Below are 25,388 nucleotides of genomic sequence, written 5' to 3' on the forward strand. Positions count from 1 at the left end.
TATCTGAAGGTCAGGGGCGGCTCATACCCAAAGGTTAAAAATCCGTAACTTTTATAGGGACAACTTGTACAAGCCAAAGGTAGCAAAAATGAACTTTTCAATCGGGTTTTTAACAAAACGGTACTGACTCGATAAAATTCATGGTTTAGGGGACATGGAGATTTTTAAATCGTTGTACATGCCAAGGAAACCGTTCGCCATAAAGAGAAATTCTGAAAAAATCAACTTGAATTGAGATTATTCATTAAAAATACTTACAGGAGGCATTAAAACACAATCAAACATTTCTAATTGAACTTCATACTGTAGAATATTGTATTACGTACATCAGGAAAAAATTGAAATTTGAAAAAATTTAGTTGGTTAGCTTATCAAATAAAAACAAAAACAGGATATTTTTTTAAATTGGTTAGAGCATTCAAAGACTCTGCCTTATATCGTCTCAATGGAAGTATATTCTATCGGTTATTTCGTTCCTTGTAATTACCGGTGTTGCATATATATGAATCCGTTGTATTTAATTTAGTGGAACGTGCTGGCCATGCGAATGAACCTTCCTCGAACAATCCACCTATTAGGAAAAATGATATTAGGATGATTTTTTACATAATTCAGAAAGTGGGCAGTGGCTCCATCGTGCATGAACTACATATCTCCGCTAATGCCTAGAGGAATATCACATAACATGGGTAGGGAATCATTTTGGAGACATTTTAAGTATCGATTGGATATGAATCTACTTATTACCCACACGTTAACACAAAATCGATGTTGATTCTTTTTATTTGAATTGTATAGTGAGGATTTTTATCTGCCCATAAATGTGAGTTATGAAAATCAATAAAACCGTCTTGTGTGAATGCAGCTTCACCAGTTAACAGTACACTTTTCTAACAAAAGTATTATAACTCGTTGTTCATCTAGAAACCAACGAGCGTAGGTTGGATAATCTTCTACTTCCATGGCATGCACTTTCAGGATGTGAAGAAACTGCTCCTATGAATAGTTGTCGTTAATATGTTAAATTGTAGTATTTAGTATACAACCTTCTGGCTTCTAACGAGTTACCAGAAGCAAAGCCATACATCAAATGCTTGTGGGCATATTCACTAAAGGTAAATTCTACCATAGTTAAACTTTAAATCCGATGTGAAAATTATTGACGACATGTTTTGATAAGATCGACAGCTAACTGACATTAACAAATTGAGTCGCTTGCAATTTTAATTGAATATCACGCAGTAGCCTATTCGACAATAGCGTACTAGAAGAAAAATAAGTTTTTCCTTATGCCAGTAATATGGTCTTCGATAGTATGTAGTACAAATATATTTATGACGAACGGTTTTATTGGCATGTACAACAATATAAAATCGATTAAAAAATTAATTTTTGCTTTTTTTAGATTATACAGGTTGTCTGTGTAAAAGTAAAAGATTTTTAACCATTGGACATGAGCCCCTGGTCTTCATATAGTAAAGTTCTAGTTTCGTAAATTCAAATTCCCATAACTAGGGGTCGTATGAAAAATTTTTTATATGTCAAAGCATTACTTTAACATCATCACTTTCAAATTTTTTGCATCCTGTCCCGGAACATCCTGTATACCAAATATTTTGTAATGATGTGACGCTTGAACTATGAAATATCAAAAAACCTAGAAATGGTTTAAATAGATGGGAACGAGAGAGTTGCCAATTCATAGTTCAAGATAATAAATTTCAATACTATTATGAATTATTTTGTTGATGGGTGCTCAAATAAATGATGTTTAAGTATGAAAAGTTAAATAATATAATGTTTATAATTGACTTAACTATATAATTCTAGCCACAAGAAAATATAGTCTATGAACTAAATTTGTATTTCTTACATGTAAGTAAAACTTATGCAAAAATCACGTTTTGTCAACAATTTTTGATTCAAGTTTTGCACGTTTAAATATATTTTTATGTCGAGTCCGGTATTGGTAACCTACTTAAGAGTCGTGTTATTTTAAGCTATGCAACAACTAGGTACATCTTTTGGAGAAATATAATGAAATAATAGCTCCACACTCCTACTGAGGTTGCACCGCAAGCATGCCCTCTAGATCCACTTGTTAAAGTGGATTAGTCTCCATAGCTTATTTCCCTACTTTTCCTGCCTGTTTCAACGCCTATTCTATTAAGATCATCTTCCACCTCTTTTAACCATTTTGTTCAAGGCCTGACGCTTTTTTCAACCATCGGGATTCCATTGCATCATTTTAGATTTCATAGATTTTGTTCCTTCTCTCCATACATGCCCCAAAAACTTAACTCGCTGAGCTTTGTTTTATTTACAACATCTCCGCCGCTGAGTTCGTCAGTTATTTCTAGGTCCGTTTTTATTCTATATTTCCCTAAATAAATTTTACTGGTTCTATTATTGTACTTATAATTTTTCGTTATGTTCTCAATTTCTCTTCATCATTTCTTGTTTCAGCTGAGTACATCATTCCTGTGCTAATTATCGTTTCATTCCCTTCTTTATTCGCTTTGAGAGTAGTTTACTTTCCAATAATTTCCTGTTAATATGGAAGACTCTATTTGTAATAATTATTTCACCTTTCCCACTTGACATTACTTTCCAAATCTCATTATTTTTGTTTTGTTTCCATTGATTTTTATCCCTGGGTAACTATCTCGTTTAACATCGTCTGCACTATAGATCTTCTGGATATAAGTACTGTCTCATCAGCGTAGGAGATTATTTGTCCACCATCTAACCTGAAATCTGAATTTTCCTCATTATATATTCTTATGTTATATCGGTTGGTGTTGCTGATAGCGAGTCGCCTTGCCTTACTTCTTTGCTAATCACTCATTAGATTTTCCTTCAGGTGTTGGAATGTTGTATCTTCGTAGTTTTACATCTAGACCTTGTTTAGTTATTTCAATAAATGGTTTCTTTCTATCAAGTCGAAGACCCGTTGAAAATCGATTAAGAGCAGCTCTATGACTATTGTATTTCTCCATTATTTGTTTTATTGTATGTACTGCGTCTGTTGTTGACACATCCAGTGTGAATCTGTATTGATATTGTCCCATTATTTCATGAGACATTTTTGGATGTGTAAACATCTAATAGGGTTATCCCCCTATAGTTACGGTACTGGTGTTGATCACATTTCTTGTGTACGAGGATATATTGAAAAATTCTTAGCCTACTACAGAACCAAACAAAATTTCAATGTCAAAATCTTTTATCACTCAACATATTCTCCTCTTAATTGGATAAATTTATCACAGCAAACCTGCAACGTCTCTAGACCTTTAAAAAAAATGTTTCTTCTTGCTCTGCAAACCAGACCTCTACAGCTCTTATTACCTCCTCGTTAGAAGGAAATTCACGATTTTTTGATATTTTTCCAGTTGAGGAAAGAGATGATAGTCGAACGGAGCCAAATCTGGTGAATTAGGGGGTGTTCTAGTAATTCAAATCATAAATCACGAATTTTTTGTATGGAAATATTAGATTTGTGTCCAGGGGCGTTAGACACATTTGGATAGCTTTTCACGTCTTTTCTCTTCAATTTTTTCCCGTATAGTGGTCAGTAATGTCGAATAGTAATCTCCAGTAATTGTTCTACCCTTATCCAAAAAATGCATCATGATTACTCAATGGCAATCCCAAAAAACTGAAGCAAGAACTTTTCCAGCAGAAACTTCTTAGGTCTTGGAGAACCAGACTGTCGCCATTCCAGTGATTGTTATTTTGTTTCTGGATCGTAGAAATGTACTCAAATCTCATCCAATTCAACAATCCGGCTTAAGATGTCTACATCGTTTTCGATCGAGCACAGATCGAACGCGATGCTTCTACCCTTGCACGCTTTTGGTCAACATTCAAACATTTGGGGATCCATTTTGCAGCAATTTTTCTCATGTCGAAATTGACATGATCTATATGATGAACGCGTTCGTATGGAATATTCAGTGCTTCAGATATTCGTTTTAGCCAAATTAGACCGTCTGATGAAATCATGTCATGTACCGCATCAATATTTTCGGAGACACAGAAACTGACCTTCCTGATCGGTCATCATCTTCAATGGAAAATTTACCTCTTTTGAATCTATAGATGTTATAGAATTTTAACCCGAATAGTTTTTTATATTTATTTTATTCACAAAAATTATTTATTTATTTATTTTGTTTTGCCTGGGGTTTAGCCGGGGTCGCGTTCTTGCTGCGCAGAGTGGTGAGAAGGTGAGCTTCACATAAAAACAAATGGCCATAGACAAAAAACTGGCAAAAGGCAGATAAACGTGCTGCAAGTGAACCTGGGAAGGTTTAAGATGGCGCACGACATCGCCTTCGATGAAGCCAATAAACATGACATCGATATTATGATAACATCCGAGCCAAATAAAAACATCGTAAAAACAAAGGGATGGCTCGTTGACAAGAAAGTAGGTGTGGCGATAGCCATACTAATACTACTAATACTACTATCTCACCTAACAAAAACGCTAGAGAATATCAAAAATCCATTGATACAACCTTAGAGATGGCTACGAGAAACAATGGACGACTATCTATCTTAGCAGGAGATATAAACGCGAAATAAGCGACATGGGGATCTCCCGTATCTGATATAAAAGGACAAATGGTAGAGGAGTAGCTGGCCCAAACAGGATGGGTAGCGAAAAACAACGGCCAGCACACTTTTGAAAGAGATAACTCTAAAACGTACATCGATGTTACACTCTGCCACACCAGTAACCATAATAAGATCACTAACTGGTGCGTGGAATATGTCAATCCATACAGCACGGACATATTCGATATCAGATAAAAACGAGGGGAGTAATAAAGAAGAAAAGCCCAAACAACAGAAAGAGGACCTACCTGGACATTGACAAGTACGTAGAACTATTAAAAAAGAACTATGGAACGTACGAGGAAATACTGAGGGCATATAAAGATGCCCAGTAGAGACGGTAATAATAATACCTCGACGAAGCCATTCTGGTGGAACCCAGAAATAGAAAATGCCAGAATTGAAAACAATAGACTAAGACGTAGATACACCCACGAAAAACAACATCTAAAACAGAAATGGGAAGACGGTATGAAGGAAGAAAGCAGATTCCTTAAAAGACTAATATTGCAGGCCAAAAAGAAATGTTGGGAAGACCTCATAGCCGACTTAGAAAACGACATATGGGGTCAAGGATACAGGATAGTAAAGGGAAAGTTGGCAAATAAAACACAAGGTCAGCTTAATGCGAAGAGGAGAAAAAAATCCTTCGCACACTGTTCCCGACAATGAGGAGGACACCGCTGGCGGCCAACGACGAACACGTACTATAACAGAAACCAATGAGTTTTACCAGCGAAGAGCTTGAAATAGCACTAAGAGACATAAAAAACGGCAAAGCACCAGGACCGGATGGCCCGAGTAACGAAGCTCTGAAAATCGCGATAAAAAGTCTTGAATATTTCAATGAACTTCTGGAACAACAACGGTTTCCCCACAGCTGGAAAACAGTTGAAGTGGTTCTACTTCCGAAAGAGGGTAAAGACCCAAATGAGGCACGCAGCTGTCGACCAATATGCGTAATTAACTCTTTTGGAAAGTTACTAGAACGCATGATCGCTGAGGAGATGAGGACAAAAATCTACATACCAGCATGGCTTCCAACCCAAAAGATCAACGGTGTCGGCAATAAAGGAATTAAAGGAAATCGTGAAAAATACAAGCCGCAAATGGGGTGTATTTGTGGCTGTAGACTTCAAGAACGCTTTCAATACCACCAAATGGCATAAAATAGTCCAGGCATGTAAAGATAAAGGAATTAGCCCATACCTAACGAGATACATAAAGAACTACTTGAGCGGCAGGAGGGTGACTTCCGGCATCATATCACAGAAGTGTTCGATGGGTGTTCCCCATGCTCGGTCCTTGAGCTCGGTTCTGTGGAATATAATATATAACGGCATCCTAGAGTTGGACTACGGCCCAAAGGTTTCATAGCATACGCGGACGACCTCATATATTATATCGAGGGAAACAAAGAAAATAAGGTCAGAAACAGAGCAGAGAATACTGTAGCTCTGGCGGTCCATTGGATTACAGCAAACGGACTTGAAATTGCTCCGCAAAAAACGGAGATACTAGTAGTGAAAGGAGTCCGAATATCAAACGGTCCTTTCAGCATTGCACCCGCCCGCTGTGAGGACGGCATTAGCTTCCACCCCACCTCAGGGCCAAAAAAAGATCAAGAACAACACTAAAATGAAGAAAAGCTTTAAAAGTACATAATTTAATTATATATAATATAATGCATAATGGATGGATAGTAAACAAGAATTAAAAGTTCAATAGCAGTTTTTTGTAAGTAATGTATTGACACTAACGCACAAAGAAAATACCCTAAAGGTGCATTCTACTAATGTTTGGTGGTGAAAAATTGAAATTTAACAAAAAACATTAAATAACTTTGAACCAAATATAGAGCGTTAACAGGGAAATCCTCTATTTAATACGTTGTTCAACATAATACTGGTATGGATAGTACGAAGATGTGGACTATACACTACGGAAACAATAGAAACAAAATATATTGATAGTCTATGCAGATGATGGGTTAATCGTATCAACAAGATTTGAAAAAGACGCGCTGGGCTTTCATATAAATAGCAGGAGTAGCGAACATGATACAAAGAGAAATCTTAGTGTAGAACTACACATGCAAAAAATAATTCAATTCGAATCGAAAGTTTCGATTGGAAATTTGAAGGGGTCTATTATAAACGTATTTAATTAATTTGTGGTACGTGATTGAGATGAATAATAATTGATATATCTTTTAGAGCTTATTCATTTCGATTTTTTAGCATTCTCTTTCTGAAGTGAATTGCAGAAGCTGAAGAATCGTATGAGAATATTGATAAAGTTTACGTTAACATAAAAAAGTTTGAAATAGAAACCGATTCTGAAATCTGCAATAAATACACTCGTGGCCAAAAGTAACGCACCACCCCGATTTCTGAAAATATTTTTTTTAATAAATTTAAATTAATATTGCTATTGTTAAACATCTTCCCAATCATATTGACGCGATAATAAAAATGTGTAGTAATTTTGAATAATTTTTAATGAGTAAAAAAATAAAAAAAAACATTGCAATGAAACCAAATTTTCTTAAAAATCAAACTTGCATGCTAAACAATAATGTTCCTTTTTTTAAAACGATAGTATTGTGTATTTCAGCCTCTGGATGCAATTGTTGTTAACATTCTCCTGGGTATGCTTTCAATTACGTGCTGTATCACTTCTTGAGGTATGTTCTCCCATTCCTCTAATGTCCCTTGCTCAAGCTCATTTGAATTTTGATGAGATGGATTTCGTCGACGAATGGGGCGTTTTAAAATGTTCCAGACATGCTCGAAAGAATTCATATCTAGACTCCTTGGTGGTCAGTCCATGGTATGAATTCCTACTTCGTTTAGGTAATTCAGAACATCTACCGCGACGTGCGGTCTAGCATTATCATGCATTAAACGAAAATCATCACCAATAAATGGCCCAAACGGAAAGACGTGATTTTCAATAATTTCAGGTATGCATCTTGCTGCGTTAAGGGCGGGTCTAGGAAGAGACACTAGGAGGTTATCACGAGGAGTTAAAACTGAAGGACGTCCTTGTCAGACTTATTAGAATGTAAACCGGTCTCTCGAAATCTTTGTATCAATCTGCCAATGGTTGTGTGGTGTACGCCAAACAGATTTGCCACTTCACGATAACTTTGTCCCTGTCCAACTAACTCGACTATTCTTTCAGCTTCATTTAACTGCCTAATTCTATTCATTTTTTATTTAACTTGCCTCGACTTCAACCCACCTTGATTGACTCAAATTAAATTAAATTACTGCTGTCCACAAGTTGGTATAACAATAGAATTAAAGAAACATTAAAATATGCATCAAATTGAAATTTTAAAAAAACCACAAAAACAGTTATTTGCTGATAAGAAATTTTGCTATACTTTTTGTGATAGAAAAAAAGGAAAACCAACATTTCATGTTTTGATATTGAAATAATGGGTGTTGCGTTATTTATGGCCATGAAAAATATAAATTTTGGAAATGAGCTGTAATCAAAGTAAAACTTTCATTATCATTTCTCCATTTAGGATAAATTTGGTGTAAGAATATATAGTAACAAAAGCAAAATATTTATGATATTCATATCAAAGACCACATTTACAAAGTAAAATATTTACATATTCTATATGCTGACTGACCAAAAACTCGTGAATGACGTGATACTAGAAATTCAAAATGCCAAAAATGTTATGCCTAATCGGTGGCCTAATTGAATATTCCTATAAAAAATAATATGCACTTACAGCTTCGGCCCAGACGATTGGTAATATCATACCGTCCTCGAACATATCGTATTGAGATAAACCCTCAGACTTTTGAACTTGTATATTAAGTTGATATAGCTCTCTAATGGTCATTATAAATCCCAATCTGGGATGTATATTGAAAATTGAGTCGTACGTTGTTCTTTCGGGATGCAAACCTTCAAATTTCTCCGTTAAACTAGGATCACCTCTATGAAAATGTGGAGCAGAGAGAAATACAGGAGAACCTAAAACCAAACAATCGTTGAGAATCATTAATTTATGCGCATGTCAATGTTTTAGCTTATTATATACTTCAAAGTTGTGTCAAAGAGATTTTAAGCTTATTGTGACTTGTTAACTTATTGAATAATTGAATATTGGAATTTTTTTAGTCTATGGTGAAGTGGTCAGTCAAATTGAAGGAAAAAAATAGATGCATTTTGAATCTCTCGGGGGTACTAACGCAAAAATCAAAACAAAACATTTGCGATGTTTATCCAAGTGCAGTCGACGTTCATAAACACGAACAATGTTTCGCCCAGTCCAGATTCGGTAATTTTGATCTCTCTAACTTCTGTCAATCAGGAATACCAACAACATTAGACAACGATATCCTATGGGTAGAAGAGGAAAACAATCGAGTAACTCTCAAATACCCTTAAACCATCATCCAAGATCATTTGCAGCTTAATGTGATAATAAGTAGAGCAGATGTTTGGATCCGAAGAGAACAAAGTTTCAACAGCACCACACAGACAGGTATTTTGGTTGGTAAATTACTATTTACGACAAATAAGTTCTCTAATGATCATACTATTCGCAAAAATCAGTAGATCCAAGTAATCACCTTGAAGTATTGCGAAACCCGGGTTCGCACCCTAAAAAGACCGTTCTGTGTGTTTATTGATGTAAAAATGGAGTTGTTTATTTTAAAGCGTTGAAACTTTTACAAACTGTTAAAGTAGTTCCTAATTTTGAACAATTGAATCAAATAAATCAATTTTCAACCGAAAAGAATCCGGTGATTATCAAAAGAAAACACGTTATTCTGCAGTACGACAATGCAAGACTGTACTGTTAGTCCAATTATAAGTTCACCTCGGAATTCGAAATACCCAGCCATAAGCCTGAATATTCTTGTATATTGACATCCTAAAAGTTGTCTCAAAACCTAAATATGGTAGGGTGTACGTAAATATTAAATTTCAAGTCAAATGTCACAAAAATGCACTTTTTTTGTAAATAATTCATTTCCTATGGGATTTTTGCTATTTATATATCAATATTGTAGAATATAAAATTTTCTACAACTTTTGTTTGAAAAAATTTTTTATACGATGAACCATTTTCGAGATAGAGGGCGGAGAGCGCGCGGTCACAGTTGATGAATTATTGATAAATCAATGATTATAAATATTTGTCAATTTTTATTAACTATTATATTATATTTTATCATTTTGTTCCTAATCTATCCACTTTTTACTTCTTACATGATGAAAAAAAAAACAAATAAATTTTTTTATTACAAAATATCATTCAATACATTTATCTTTATTAAAAATGAAAAAATGGAATAAAGGGTACAAGGACTACTATTTTTAATTTTAATTATCTTCTTCCTATATTGTATTCTACAATATATATATATATATATATATATATATATATATATATATATATATATATATATATATATATGTGATAGTTCACGTTTATCACACATACTGGGATTTCCTTCAACGATTACAAATCGATTTTCAAATAGTATTTTTTGCCAACTTCTCTGTCGGGGTTTCATAGCTCCATCATAACCAGTGTACTCTGTTCCATGATCCCTTATAAAATCGCAACTACATGATTTCATTTCTCGTAGATAGAACAGTATCTTCCTTTAGAGCTATCAACAGTTGCTCTCAGATGGATGCTGAAATGTCTCTTGAGTACACACTAAAATGTTTTTGTTTCTAAAGTCCAACTGAAAAATATAAAGATTTATTTTCAGTCTTTTCAGCTACCATTAGCTTAAGCATGAACTTTTCTGCACCAAGTCCCAATTGAATTTGTATCTTTCCTTAAATGTTGACATTTTTATAGAATTCATCATCTCTAGTTGTATTATAGCTCTAGTTGCTCTAGTATCTACCAGAAAAGTATATTATTTCCATTCACGTGTCCATCGAAATATACATGGTTTTTGCGACATCTAAAAAAACTATCAGCATAAGAGGATATCTAGAACGATCATAGCCGACTTGTTCTAATTTCCTTGCAACTGTGGTTCGCGAGAGACTTGAAGCGATCACACTATTTTATTTCTGTCTACTTTTTATTTTATTTTTGTGACGTTGTTTATTCTGAAGCCTTTGTGGCTGCTTCGTTAACAAGAACAGTAGTCAAGGCATCTGCAAAGATTTTCGGATGGGGTAAGTGAAGCTCGCAATAGATGCCTGGATGCCCAAACAAGCTTTGAAAAAGCAAATCGGAAAAGTAGAGTAATATCTACTTCATACTCTTGAAGGGTTTCGTCACGCTTCTGCTTTCGATTCTTCAGCTGAGATTGGTACAAGTGTTCTAGATGTTCATAACCAAATTGTATGTCCAACATTTTCTTCAGCTTCTCGTTTCACGTAATTGGTTCACGACGTCTTACCGTTGAAGCCTCAAGCTGGGCAAAACTGCCAATTTCTTGGATTGTGTTTAACGTATTCAATACTTGTATAGAAATTCAAAATAATGGAATTTCATACAAACTTAGACGCCTTAGAAGATTAAGTAATCCTTACCGTCTCGTGCGCTTTGAATGATATGAAAAATAAATTTCGATCAGCAGATATGTTAATTTTTCAATTCAGTACCTATTTACTGGTGAGAAAGACAAAAAAATTAATGGAAAATTTCATTTGAGGAATAAGAAATTGAATGATTTAGGAAGGTATAACACTTTTAGAATAGAAGAAACCAATCAAAATGGAAATTAAAACTACATTATAGAAAAAAAAATACAAATGGGGATATATTTTAACCCTTTGGGAAAGATAGTATCAATTATTCGAGGCCAATAAAACTATACATGAATGACATTCTGAAATAAATTTTTAATTAAAAAAAATTTCATGTGGGTACTCACCAAAATTACACATACTTATATCGACCACACCATTTGGAGGGCACTGCGTTGGATTTGACTTGCAATAACAAAGGTTTTCAGTATGATTCGAAGAGTAATTCAGTTTATCGCTTGGAGATATGTACTGATAAGCCAACACTCCGTCCAAAACAGTCGTTTCCTTTGAAAAAACGAGTGGCATCCTTCTGCACGCTTCTGGGAATATATAATTGAGAGGCAATTTCAGTTTCACTCTATTAATTGGGTAAAATGAGCCCGTTGAACTCTCCACACTGAAAAAACAATTAGGATATAATGACTTCCAGATGGGGCTAGATGATATTATAAATCATTGAGTAATTATACAAGCACACTTTTGTTTTCAATTTCAAGTAAAGAATGAAAATAACAACAATATTCTTTCATAGTCATCTCCAAAGAACGTTACGTTGACATCTGTTGATCGGTTTCTATTTTATACCATCAGTATTTTATAATACTCTCTAGCAGACGCTCTTTGGTACAATCCTCACTCTAGCATCTAATCACAATAATTTCTTTCTCTTGTTCCCTAGAAAACTATTTCGAATTCATTTATTTGGGCATCATTTGTTCTACTATACATCAAATAAGACAACAACTGCTTTCCTGCCTAATAATGAATATTACTTTTCCCTCCAGAGAAAGCGATGTCTATCAATTTTTTTATCGGTATCAACATTATTATTAGATCGTAATAACAAGGGGGAAAGTTGCCAAGGACCAGAGACCTATTGCATCTCATTAGAACGTTGCAAAAACTCTCAGTCTCCAGCAGAAAGTCTTCGACGCAACTCATCTCCAATTCAAATGAGGCCTCCTAGCAACTTCCTCAATACCTCACATAACCAGTTGTCTTTTTACCTGAAATCATATTACTTCCGAAGGTTAATTTTAAATAGACTTCTTCTAGAAAAATAGAGTCTTTAACAATCAATAAATCTCAATATTCAGTGAAAATCTTGTATGTGAATAATTTCATTGCCTGTTCAAGTAACAAAGTAGTTTTGTTCTTGTTTGGACAGGACACCAATGAAAATTCCTCGCACTTTTCTCACATCTGTGAGATTCTTCCCTCCTGGTAATAGATATCTTAATATCGGTGTAGTAGTTCCATGTCTTTAAGTTTCCAACGGCAAAAATTTATCATATATCATCATATCAACTAAAAGTAGATGTCTCTAATTAGTTTTTGTGGACGAATCACAGACAATGAAATTGGCTACTATTCCAACATAAACATTAAGTATAGATTCGAGTTGAAACTGATTATCTTTATATCATGTAGGTTCTTAACTGTATAAATGAGTTAGTGTTGGATATTAGTTGTTTTCTTCTAAAACAAGCTTTACTTTTGATCAATATACTGCAAAAGTCTAAATTCTTTCTGTCTATGAACAAGGCAAAAAAGGTGCATTTCGTGATCATATTCCAAAAGATGTTGAACTGCTATTTTATGATATTTTTATAGAAACTGCTTTTCAATTCTGCATAAACCATATACTAGTCATTATTAAAAGTTTAGCCATTCCATTGGCGACTAGATTAATTTCTGCTTTTTTTTGAACCCACGATGATAGGTTGTGTATTACGACCGTTTATAAATACATCATATGTTAAGTTTTCGCGATTCGAGTACTCGTTACCCTTACCACTTTGAATAATATAGGTACTGTTATTTTTGGTCCGCTTCTTCAATATGCGTGTATTATTATGAAGATTAAGTTAGAAGATTGATGTATGGAAAAAAATCGGCAAAATTTAGAATGCTCTTTTATACAGGGGTGACCTCGAGACTTAAACTAATATTTGATTTCGTAATGCAAATATTTTCTATCTCCGATTGTCAAATCTAGAATATATGGAAATAAAAATATCATTCCTGGAAATATTTGAATTGCAGCAAGTTAAAGTATTTTAAATGTTAGCGATAAAATGTAGCAAAATTTATTTTCGGCAAATAACTGTTTTTATGGTTTTTTAAAATTTTAATTTTAAGCACATTTTGATGTTTCTCTCATTCTAGTGATGTACCAACTTATGAACAGCAGTAATTTAAGTCAACCAAGGTGTATTAAAGTCGAGACTAGCTAGACAAAAAATGAATATTGTTAGGCAGTTAAGTGAACGGGAAGCTGAAAGAATGGCAGAATTAGTTGGATAGGGACAAAGTTATCGTGAAGTGGTAAATCTGTTTTGCGTACATCACACAGCATTGGCAAATTTATGCAAAGATTTCGAGAGACCGGTTATCATTCTAATAGGCCTGACAAGAACGTCCTTCAGTTTTAATGAGACAAGAATCAGTCTAAGAGGTCCAGATGGACGTAATCAAATTCGAAGACGGCGAGGAGAAAGATTTGCGCAGTCTTGTATCATTCCCATTCCAAGGAGAGTCTATCATATTTTTTGAATTCATTTTGATGCCGGCATAGATGTCTCTTCCTATACCCGCGCTTAACGCAGCAAGATACATAACTGATATTCTTGAAAATCACGTCGTTCCGTTGGGGCTATTTATTGGAGATGATTTTTGTGCATTATAATGCTAGACCTTACGTTCCGGCAGATGTTCTGAATTACCTAAACGAAGTAGGAATTCATACCTTGGACTAGCCAACAAGAAGTTCAGATATGAATCCTATCGAGCATGTCTGGGACATTTCAAAACGCCGCATCCATCATCAAAATCCATCTCCTTAAAGTTTAAATGAGCTTGAGCAAGTTTTATTTTTAAGAAAATTTGTTTTTATTGTAATGTAATTTATCATTCCTATAAATACTTTTGAAAGTATGTAGGTATATCTTATGTAAGAAAGTATATTCGTTAAAAAGCAATCGAATCATCAAAAATTGGACGGTATTATACGCCATTATATAGACAGATATACTTAATTTTAGTCATACTTGGAACTAAAATCATTATTATATCTCATTAACTTGCTACAACTAAATATTAAATTATAAGACGTGAATAGACGAGTAAAATGTACCTGCCTGTAAGGGAGTTTGGTTTAAATAGGGTACCAGATGTGAACTGAGCCCTTTTTGTATCCTATTTTTTTCTGTAAAACGAAATTTCAAAGCAAAAACCAAAAAGGAAAATGAATTCTTCGCAGATAAAAAAAACATTTCAATTCCAAAGTATCTCTATATAAACATGGTACTCAGAATCGTCTGAACTAGAGTCATTATTTCGTAATTCTGATTCTACGTTTGCCCATATCAACTATATAGGATTAAACATGCAATAGTAAAGAGATAGTCTGAGAAAAGTATGAACCTGTTCTTTGCACAGCATGTCAATATAATAAGTTTCCTCTAACTTTAATCCTTTAATAACAGTAAGCAATTCTTTGTTTGTTAGGCCTTTCTAACGATCTTTCTAATGAATGGTAAAGTTTGAGCTTTGTTACTACTACTACTATTTGGTATCTTAAGGAGTTACCGTAAGTGGTAGGATGCGTTGTCTATAACGATTACTGACTGTAATGTAATGTTAGGTAAAAGCTGTTCATTAAACCACTTTTCAAATTATTCTGCTGTCATATCTTCATGATAATCAGCTCCGTAGTTTCAATTTTTTTAGCAGATTTTGATAATATAATGCTTTTTCCTTTAGAACATGGCCCAATCAAACAGCAATTTTTACTATTGTCAACCCAACCGAAATTTACTACATTGTAACTGTCGTCAAACCATGTTTTATCTAGATAAATAATTTATCTATTAAAACTTCTGTAGTCTTTTATCTGACACGAATGATCTTTACTTCACTTTCTAGAATTATTCAAGAAATTCTTTCTGTATAAATACGTGCTTATTCAGCAGCAAGAAGTTAGTAAATAATCTGATGTCACCCCGAACACATCGGAATAGGCAAGTTAACGGTGTATTCAAATAAATTAATATAAGAATTGGATACGTGTCGTAATAAGTCTTAGAATTGCTTTTTGTGAATTTATATTAATTAAAGAAGACGAAAATTTCTTACAAAACTTAATTTGGACAGATGAGTGTGAAATTTAGAAGAATGGAATATTTAACCCTCACATGTTGGGTGAAAGGCAGATTCAACGGTACTGTAATTTCAATGTTTTGCTGCGATAAAAAATGACAGTATATCGGTGGTACATTTTTATGACGAAAATTTGAATGGTAATCTCACTATTTAAATTTGAGGGTGAATTTTACTTCAAATTTTTGTTTATTTCAGGTAATAGATATCTAAAAATATTAGAAAATTATTTACTCCCACTAAATCTGAATTCGATTCTGCTGTGGTATTAGCACCATGGAACCCCACCACACGGTAGTGCGATTGTAATAACTTTTCACAGACTCATTTTGAGGACCGATGGATAACACACGCTGGACCGCATCAATGGTTTCCCCGTTCACCGGATATCTTTCTTTGGGAGTCATATAAAATCTACCGTGAATGCTTCGCCGCTAATTACAAAAGAACAATGTCAGGAAAGATTTCGGAATGCAGTTCGAACTCTTCCATCGCAAGAAATTCGAAACGCCACTCAGCACGTGTTTTTAAGAACAGTCCATAAATGTTTGGAAGTTGAGGGCAGCCATTTTTAAGTATTTTTAAATATATTTTAAAATTAAATTTTTAGAATCCGATGGTGAAGAGAAAAATAGGCGGGGTTGCCATTTGAAAATATTGAGTTTTCGAAGATTTTAGATAGCGAAATTCGGCACTATTTTCTGTACACCCTATATAAATTTTTTCAGATTTCACAGATTTTGAAAACTGTAAGTGTTATTTGTCCAAATCTCAGAAATACTAGACCTAACTCAATTAAATTTAGAAATATAACTTTTTTAGTGGAGGGTTGCATGCGTCAAAAAATTTCGAAAATGTGAAATAATTAAAAAATGGATGCCTTATATAAAGTGACATTTAAATTTTGCGTAGATTCCAAAAATTTAATAAAAACCATAGCATTTCTTTCAAAACAGAGAAGTTCGTGTCCACTTCCGGTATAACAGGAAGTTTCAGAAAATTGAAATTATTTCAGCTGAAACCAGCATTTCGGAAATCCCATGAAAGCAAAACACTAGTCGCAGTACGCAGACCCATATGCATATCGATTCAGCTCGACGTGAAGGAGTCTATATATAGAAATGAAAATAAAAGAAACCAATAGATATATAAAAATATAAGAACGTGCGAATCATCACACGCGAGAAGAATTATACCTCAATGCTCTTGATGGTCATATGAACAGTGACTGTCGAAGCATAAAGCGTGCGTACTACTGTCGAAGTCACTACCACTGAAATTACAGATTTGGAGTCAAGGATAATTGTAGAAAATCATGTATTCAGATCTAGGAAGTTTATCTATCCCAGAGGGCACAGCCCAAAATAAGTCAAGAAGCACCAATAGTTATATCCTACATATCGGCAGTGAGTTGAGTTTTTTTCTTCTATAATTGATACGTTTACTACCTAAGGTTGTCTACTACTAAATGTGATGTTATAGGAGAATAATAAGGTCACCTAAGCTTCTTCACTTTTAACAAATGGATGGTTTTTTGATTACGGATATCAATATCCATATATATACAAATATTTTGATTAATAGTGATTGGGAAAAATGGTAGAGAGAAAAAAATATGTTTTCTTCATTAGATTGAGTATCGGTGAATAGCTTCAATCATAAAACTAGTTATTCGTCTAAATCACTCGTTAATAACAAATGCAATTACAGAGAAATGGAGACAGTTTTTAATTGAAAGAAATTACCTGGAACAATTATGATTATAAGGAGAATGGAACTGATTTTCACCATTGAATTCTTCCAATATTCCAAGTCTGTTTATATCTTTCTCACCAGTATTTATAGTCAGTTTATATCTTGTTGCATCCATCCTCTGAAAATAAATACTGTTGTATCTCTATAAAATTATTTGTGCAGGAAATATCAATTCATTATATTCTCATTAATATCTCAAATATAAAGAAATATAGTGAATAGACACAAACTCACTTTGTATTATAAAAATGTGGAATATTCCGTGAATCTAATTTTTTTATATATAATGTTGATTATAATATAATTATGAAGTGAAAAGATACATACAAAACGATAACTAACAGATACTATTCGAACATTGGTTGAATCAATGCTGCTGCAAATCCGTCTTTTTCTATGGCGCATTACAGGACAAGAAAAAGTATGACACCAATAGATACAGGGTGTTTCAAAAGAAGGTGATTCCGTCTCTAGGATAGATAGAAAAGTCAAAAATATTTGGGGTTTGCCTCAACTGGTGGCATCGTTGTATAGAAATTTTATACGAATATGTTTTGGAACCTGATGCATCCAATGAATTTGTTTTTATGTCAGACTCTTATAAAGGGTGCTAGTTACACAATTCGTACCAAGTAGTATTGAACATAACTTTTTCAATATTAGATTTATTGAGCAAAAATTTCAAGTGAACAACATTTAATTTTACACCTAAAAAGTACTCTTGATAAAACTCGATAGTGTGTACCGTTTTCGGAATAATTTGATTTGAAATTTATGAAGTAATAACTGATGCTGGTATAAAGTAATGATAAATGTATTAATAGAATAAAAAATCACAAGATGAAAATTTAAAAAAAAACTAGGGTAGTTGTCCAAAATGTCCTCCGTTTTCACGAATACACAAGTCTATTCTTTTTTCTAAAGAATCCATTAATCTTCTAAACGGTTGGGGGGTCAGCTATGAGGTCATTTAAGTGACGTTGAATTATGTATTTCAATTCTTGAGGTTAATTTACCTATGTAGCATCAACTTTTTCTTCAAGATTCGACCAAACTATGTAATCCAAGGTATTAAAATCACATGACCGAGGAGGTTAATGAATCGGAGCTTTAGTACCTCTACCAATTCATCGATTCGGAAAATGGTTATTCAACCAATTAAGAAACAATCTATCAAAGTGCGGAGAAGCTGCATCGTGCATAAAAAATAGAGACCTCGCTCGTTTAGCATTAAATCTTCTAATATCTCGAATAAGTGATTGCTTGAAAAATCCAGGTACATTGATTTGTTACCTAAAGCTGCTACCCAAACATTAACTTTGAATGAGTGTTGGTAATGTGATATCCTTTTGACATGTGGATTCTCATCATTCCAGTAGTGTGCATTATGGAAGTTAAACATACCTTGTTGCGTAAAAGTGGCCTCGTCCGTAAAAAGAATACATTTTAAAAAAATTTGGATTTAGGGCTGTCCTTTCATGTAATGTTTGACAAAAATCTACTCTAACCTGTAGATCGTCTTGAAGAAGACGTATTTGTTAGTCATGCCGCTGTGCACGGTATATTGTTGAATTTTGGTCTACTAAATTCGGAATTATATTTTCTTTATTACGTTTTCGACAACGTAGTTCATTGGCTCTAAATGTATTTTTACTTGGTAAGTTCCTTCGAGGAAACTTTTCTGCAAAACGCGTAACGACTGTATTAGAGTTTTCTAAACACTCGCTTAAAGTTAATAACATGTCAGTGTATTCAAAATTTGAGAACATTTTTTTAAACAATATCTGATTTACCAAATAACAAGCTTTTTACAAATGTAATTATTATTGACTCAACGTCATAACTATCAATGAATGACAGTTTTCCATTGCAAACTCAGGGGAAATGCTATTGCCGTGTAAAATTGAGAGTTAAATAATTATGGGGCCTTAGTATGAGACAAGCAACAGTTTGAGTCCCAGATCCGCAATACATGATGATCAAATTGTTGTTTGTTTCATACTAAGGCCTCCAATAGCTCACATAATGCTAACTTATTGATAATAATTAATAACTTCAACAATACTTTATACTAGCATCGGTCATTACTTCATAATTTTCAATTCAAAATATTCCGAAAGCGGTATCTGTCCTAGAGACGAAAAAGGTCACCTTTTTGAAACACCCTGTATAATATAACTATTTCACTTCTATTTTAAAGTAAAATCAATTGTGATATAAAGTATTTGTAGTGAATATTACTAGCTATTATGTAAATCATTTAGTTGTAAAAGAGTAGTGATATAATCTTAAGAAATGGATTCTTGATGCAAATCAAATCGATAAAAAATAAAAAAAACATCGAACTGTTGTATCTTTAATTCAGCATATCGAGATTCCACTCGAATTATTTAAATGAAATAACGTTCCTTGCTCAGTGACGCAAATGAAATTTTCTGGCCCATAAACAATATAAATCAACATAATTGAACAGCTTTATTTATAACTTTGAATGTTTCGCGAAATAATAATTTCATATTTACGGGAGAGGAGTACCTATATTTCATCATAATTTATCTTTTTTTACGTGAAGAACTATGAAAAGTATCCAGAGTTCCGTCTATAAAACAATTCCTTTAGAGACTATCAACATCGTTGTAAACCTTTCATGCCAGACTTTTGACATGTTTAATACATGTTTGGCCCTTACAATGCTTTTTGATGGCGATTATGGTGAATTCCCGGATGACTCGAAATATGATGATGTAAACAAGAGGGTATGTCCATCCTCAGCAGATGGAATAAAAAGGATCGTAGCATTTGTAAATTATTATAGGCGGCTGTAACATGCCATTCGGCTGGTTACGTTTTTTTCCAAAAAAATTGAATATTTTTTTGTTCATATATTGTGACATAGTAGCGAGTTTTTAAAGAAATTAATTTGTTATCGACCTCCCCCTTCATTTAAGAAATTCAATAAAACCTTGAAATTGATTAGAATTCCTCTTCTAGATGTCTACACTACACCTATCACAGTAAATTTTAGTAACATTTTGCATCCAATTAAGAGGAGAATATATTGGGTAATAAAATATTTTTTATTTGGTTTGGTTTTATAGTAGGCTAAGAATTTTTCAATATATTCTCCTAATATTTATTGCTAAGAACATTAAAAAAAGTTTCAGCAACAAATAAATTTATTGAAAAAATAATAAATTCCGATTATCTGCGAATCCAAAAGAAAACACAACAAACAAAAGCAGTTATAAATTAAAAACAACTCTGACTGGAGAAGGAACGAGTAGAAAGAACAGATTTGAACAGAAGGAGCTTATGCTCTAACATATAACTCTAACTCTAACATATAAATAAAAGTGGATTTTGAAATATAATCAAAAACGAATCTGTTTTATTCTATTAGTTCTGTTTTCCAAATAAATAGGAAATACGAATTCATATGAAAAGTATCATACAAAATTTGCTTAAAACAAAAGGAAATCCGTAAAGATAACTGAAATTTTTGTGAGCACAATAAAAAAAGCAAAGAAAAGCGAATAAAGAATAAAACCACAAATTTACTAAAATTTACTGTGATAGTTGTAGTGTATATAGGTAGAAGAAGAATTCTAATCAATTTCGAGATTTTATTAAATTTCTCGAATGAAGTGGGAGGTCGATAACAAATTAATTTCTTCAAAAACTCGCATGAATTGATAAAATCGAAGTGACTATTGCGTTACAATATGTGAACAAAAAAATAATCAAAATTTTTGAAGAAAAACGTAACAAGGCGAATGGCATGTTACAGACGCTTATGATAATTTGCAAATGCTACGATCCTTTTTACTCCATACGCTGAGGATGGACATACCCACTTGTAAACAATATCATATTTCGAGTCATCCGGCAATTCACCATGATCCCCATCAAAAGGCATTGTAAGGGCCAAACATTTATTAAACATGTCAAAAGTCTGGCATGAAAGGTTTACAACGATGTTGATAGTCTCTAAAGGAATTGTTTTATAGGCGGAACTCTGGATACTTTTCGTAGTTCTGCACGTAAAAAAGGTAAATTATAATGAAATATAGGTACTCCTCCCCCATAAATATGAAATTATTATTTCGCGAAACGTTCAAAGTTATAAATAAAGCTGTTCAATTATGTTGATGTATATTGTTTATGGGCCAGAAAATTTCATTTGCGTCACTTAGCAAGGAACGTTATTTCATTTAAATAATTCGAGTGGAATCTCGATATGCTGAATTAAAGATACAACAGTTGTATGTTTTTTATTTTTTATCGATTTAATTTGCATCAAGAACCCATTTCTTAAGATTACATCACTACTCTTTCACAACTAAATGATTTACATAATAGGTAGTAATATTTACTACAAATACTTCATATCACAATTGATTTTATGGATCACAATTATGCTTCCAAAGAAACCTTTTCTTTATTTGAACGTTTCGTATACAAGAAAATCGAATAAGAATCCACAAACCAGAGCAGATGAAGTCCAGCTTCCTTCAAAATGTAAAAGTGTCACATATGTCATTGCCATTAAATGGACAATGCAATGTTGTCCATTCAACACCTTTATGTGAAAGAATTGCTTAGTTATTTTTTGTAGAAAGCAGTTTTTGTCGGTCTAGAATTGATATTGTGATTGTTGTAATTTTGTTGTTAGAAATCAATAAAAATTTGTAATCAGGATAATATTTCGAAATATTGATTGGAAGATATATTAATTTCCATTAATTACATTTCATGAAGCGATAACAATAATTTGTATTCTCGTGACAAATGTTCACTGCTATGGCAATATTAATTTACAGATGTTCATTACTAGAGATGATGTTTGAAAAAGGTGAGTGTAATATTAGTTATGCAAAATTATTGGTGTAGACGTTTTTGAGCGGGAAAATAGTATTTTGGAAAGCGAGAAGAGTAGTTCAGAGACAGATTTATTTCACACGTACTCCAGAACATTTTTAGCTGATAGTAAGATAAAACAAAATATAATAAAAATAAAACGCACTGATATTTAATCCATAAATTTACAATTCAAAAGAAAGGATTCGTTTTTCGGGTGAAATTGGGATTTTAAGAGAAAATATAGTATTCTGATTATTTTACTGTGTCATTTACTAATAAATTATTGTGATCTAACTTTAGATATAATGTGAATGTTATAACTTTTCTGATCAGTTTACTGCCAAGGACTGTGAAGAAGCAAGGCATAATAAATTGATAAATGGAGATCATTGAGAAAGCGTGCATTGTATTGGACCAAAGTGTAAGTGTAAAAACTCTAATAGAACACCTGATAAAATATTCTGAGACACAATAAACTTAAGAAAATATCAATTACATCGCATATCATAACTCACAAGATATTATAATATAAATAATTGTACAACAGCAAATTTAATATCTCAAAATTATTTATAGGTTATGTTTTAGTGACTATTTATATTGTACTCTATTTATACATAGAAAACTATTAAATATATTATAATATACAATGCATAAAAATAATTACCATGCAGCTTCCACTCCTATGACCTTAGTCAATATAAAATCTTGATTAGATGCAAAATATGAAGTCATCATAAATGCATCTATTTTCGGTAGATTGTCTGATTGTGCTTTCACAAAACCACTTTCAGTCATCTTCGTAGATATCAAAGTCAAAATAATAACCAGATTATAAAAACATTTTGGAAAATTGAAGGATCTTTCTTCCAAACACAACCAACACCCTGTTTTGAACACGATAAATACAGGACGTGGCATTTGATATCACGATCAATGATAATGCGTTTATATAATATTTGAATTTAGCTGGCTTATTTAGCACTTCTTAATAATCATTTTATACAATTAAGAACAAATTAAATGCTGAAATAATGATTCTCTAATAATATTGCGACTATAATGTTTCTGAGAATAAATAATCAACAGAATTTATACCCCCAGCATATTCCTTATTGATTACTTTAAGAGGTTATATTCTGTTTAATAATTATGTATTGATGTAGTAGATATATAAATTCTTTGATTTTATAGAGCTTTGGTTGTACTCATTAAACAGGTAGTCCGGATCCAAAAGATGTTTATTTTTCTTATCATGAAATTATACGCGTCATATATTGTTAAAATTGGATAATAATCTTACCGTAACTAAGATACCAGTTTTTTCTGGTATGTCGGGTAATATGAAAGTTTTACCCACATCAGTTATACTGCTTCTATAGCCAGTTAGGAAGGAACCCACTGTTTTAGTGATAAAAGGTTCTTCGTTTATTCCCCTCAGGAGAGAGGATAAAGCTAGACGAATGAAATAGTTTTGATCTTTGATGAACGGTCCCGCACTCTGAAAGTGATAATAATAACAATTAGTTAATATTCATGGTAAAATTCAGAACAATAAAATCTCAATTACACTGGAAAGATAAATTTCTGAAATTCGACCATGTCAATTTGTTTTGTGAACTGAATATTTGATTGGCTGTAGAAAATCATTGCTTACACTAGTTGGAAAGTTGGTGGAGCTCAAGTTAACAACATTAAAACACATTTTGTAAATTAGAATTGAATGTGAGTTTTCTTTTGAATTGGATTTTGAATATTAAGGATTTGACCGTTTGCTATCATATATCATATAACATATAACAATAAATATTTTTTTATAACTACAACAATCACCAACAAATCTTTGAAACCCCAATTGGCTCTTCAATATATCATTTACTAGCAGATTATGTAAAGGATTATATTTTGGACTTTGTAATATTTGTTTTACTCTTCAAATTATTCTTCATTAAAAAGTATGTAGATAGATATCATTTTATCCCTTCATTTGCTTCAATAGTTCCAATCGAATATACAATTTTTTATAGAGAGCTATACTAAACGATCATTACTTTCTCTTTTGGAACTAATTCTATATAAGACATCTGACAATGAGTTTAATAGCAACACTAATATTTTAGACAACATAATATTAAGATAGCGTACAATCAAATCCTTAATATGTAATATATTTTCATTGAGAACAAAGATAAAACACCAACCAATGAATTACTCAGCATAGTTTATGAAATTTCTCGCTTAAATTGTGATAAAATATATATTGGTTAGTGTAAGAGGTCACTCACCAATCAGATAACCTTTCACAAAAGTGATGGCAAATTATATCCAAAAATATGAGCGTTAATAGAACATGTTTTCTACAAAATCTGGACAACTAAATCTAGCTATAAAAAACGCCTATTTTTAGAAACAATATATATTGCTCCAAATTATTTTAGTGTATTCTACGCATATCTAACATCAACATCAGTCATGACAGCATAAAGTAACTTCCAACTGGATGATTTCAAATTAAAAAAGAAACAATTGAATAGCAACCGAAATCAATAAACTTTTTTTTGAACTTAAAATTTCATAGATAATCAGCCAACTCACAATTAATTGTTAATTGATTAGATAAAGATATAGACATAATCATAGTTTTATACAGAAAAATCGAAATAACTCAAAAACTAATAATTTAGTAATAGGAAATGAAAAAGGTAGTACTTTTCGATACTCACATAGAATACAAGGTGATTCATTCGAAAAACTTGAGCAAATCATATATTAGTTATTTATTCTCCCTATATAAAATTCAATGAATATTTACGAAATAAATAACTTTCGCTTCTTTTCAAATGCTTTGACCGCAACAGATCTTCAATTTTTAATTTCTCTTACATTGTAGAGAGTATTAACTTGCTACGATTTTCATTGCAACTCGTCATAACTTTTCAAATACCCCATAAAACACATATTATTGTAATGGGGAAATCAAGCTAATTCCAAAACAGCAATCAAATATATGGTGTGTCAATAAAAAAATGTACTGTAATAGATTTAAAATGTGACGACCAATAATGGCTATGGTACCTCAAATTTTCAAAATAATAACTCGAAGGATAAAGGAGGCACTGAACTTTATCACACCAATCAATCACTCTGTGGAAATCAATAGATCACCTACCTATATCAAAATATCAAAATAAAAATATTTTTACATAACAATAATTTTTCAATCTAAG

General features: G+C 32.6%; 1 protein-coding gene across 1 annotated transcript in view; it reads right to left on the reverse strand.

Moving 5' to 3' along the window:
- Nucleotides 1-25,388, reverse strand: part of LOC130446283 (scavenger receptor class B member 1-like) — a 56,546-nt gene that overhangs the window by 2,931 nt on the left and 28,227 nt on the right. The window contains exons 5-8 of the mRNA XM_056782422.1: nt 23,465-23,662; nt 17,292-17,419; nt 11,511-11,782; nt 8,381-8,628 (exon numbers count right to left, since the gene is read on the reverse strand). Of these exons, the coding sequence (XP_056638400.1) occupies nt 8,381-8,628; nt 11,511-11,782; nt 17,292-17,419; nt 23,465-23,662 (846 nt within the window). The remainder of the gene's footprint in view (nt 1-8,380; nt 8,629-11,510; nt 11,783-17,291; nt 17,420-23,464; nt 23,663-25,388) is intronic.

This window comes from Diorhabda sublineata, chromosome 7 (assembly GCF_026230105.1).
Source record: "Diorhabda sublineata isolate icDioSubl1.1 chromosome 7, icDioSubl1.1, whole genome shotgun sequence".
NCBI lineage: Eukaryota > Metazoa > Arthropoda > Insecta > Coleoptera > Chrysomelidae > Diorhabda > Diorhabda sublineata.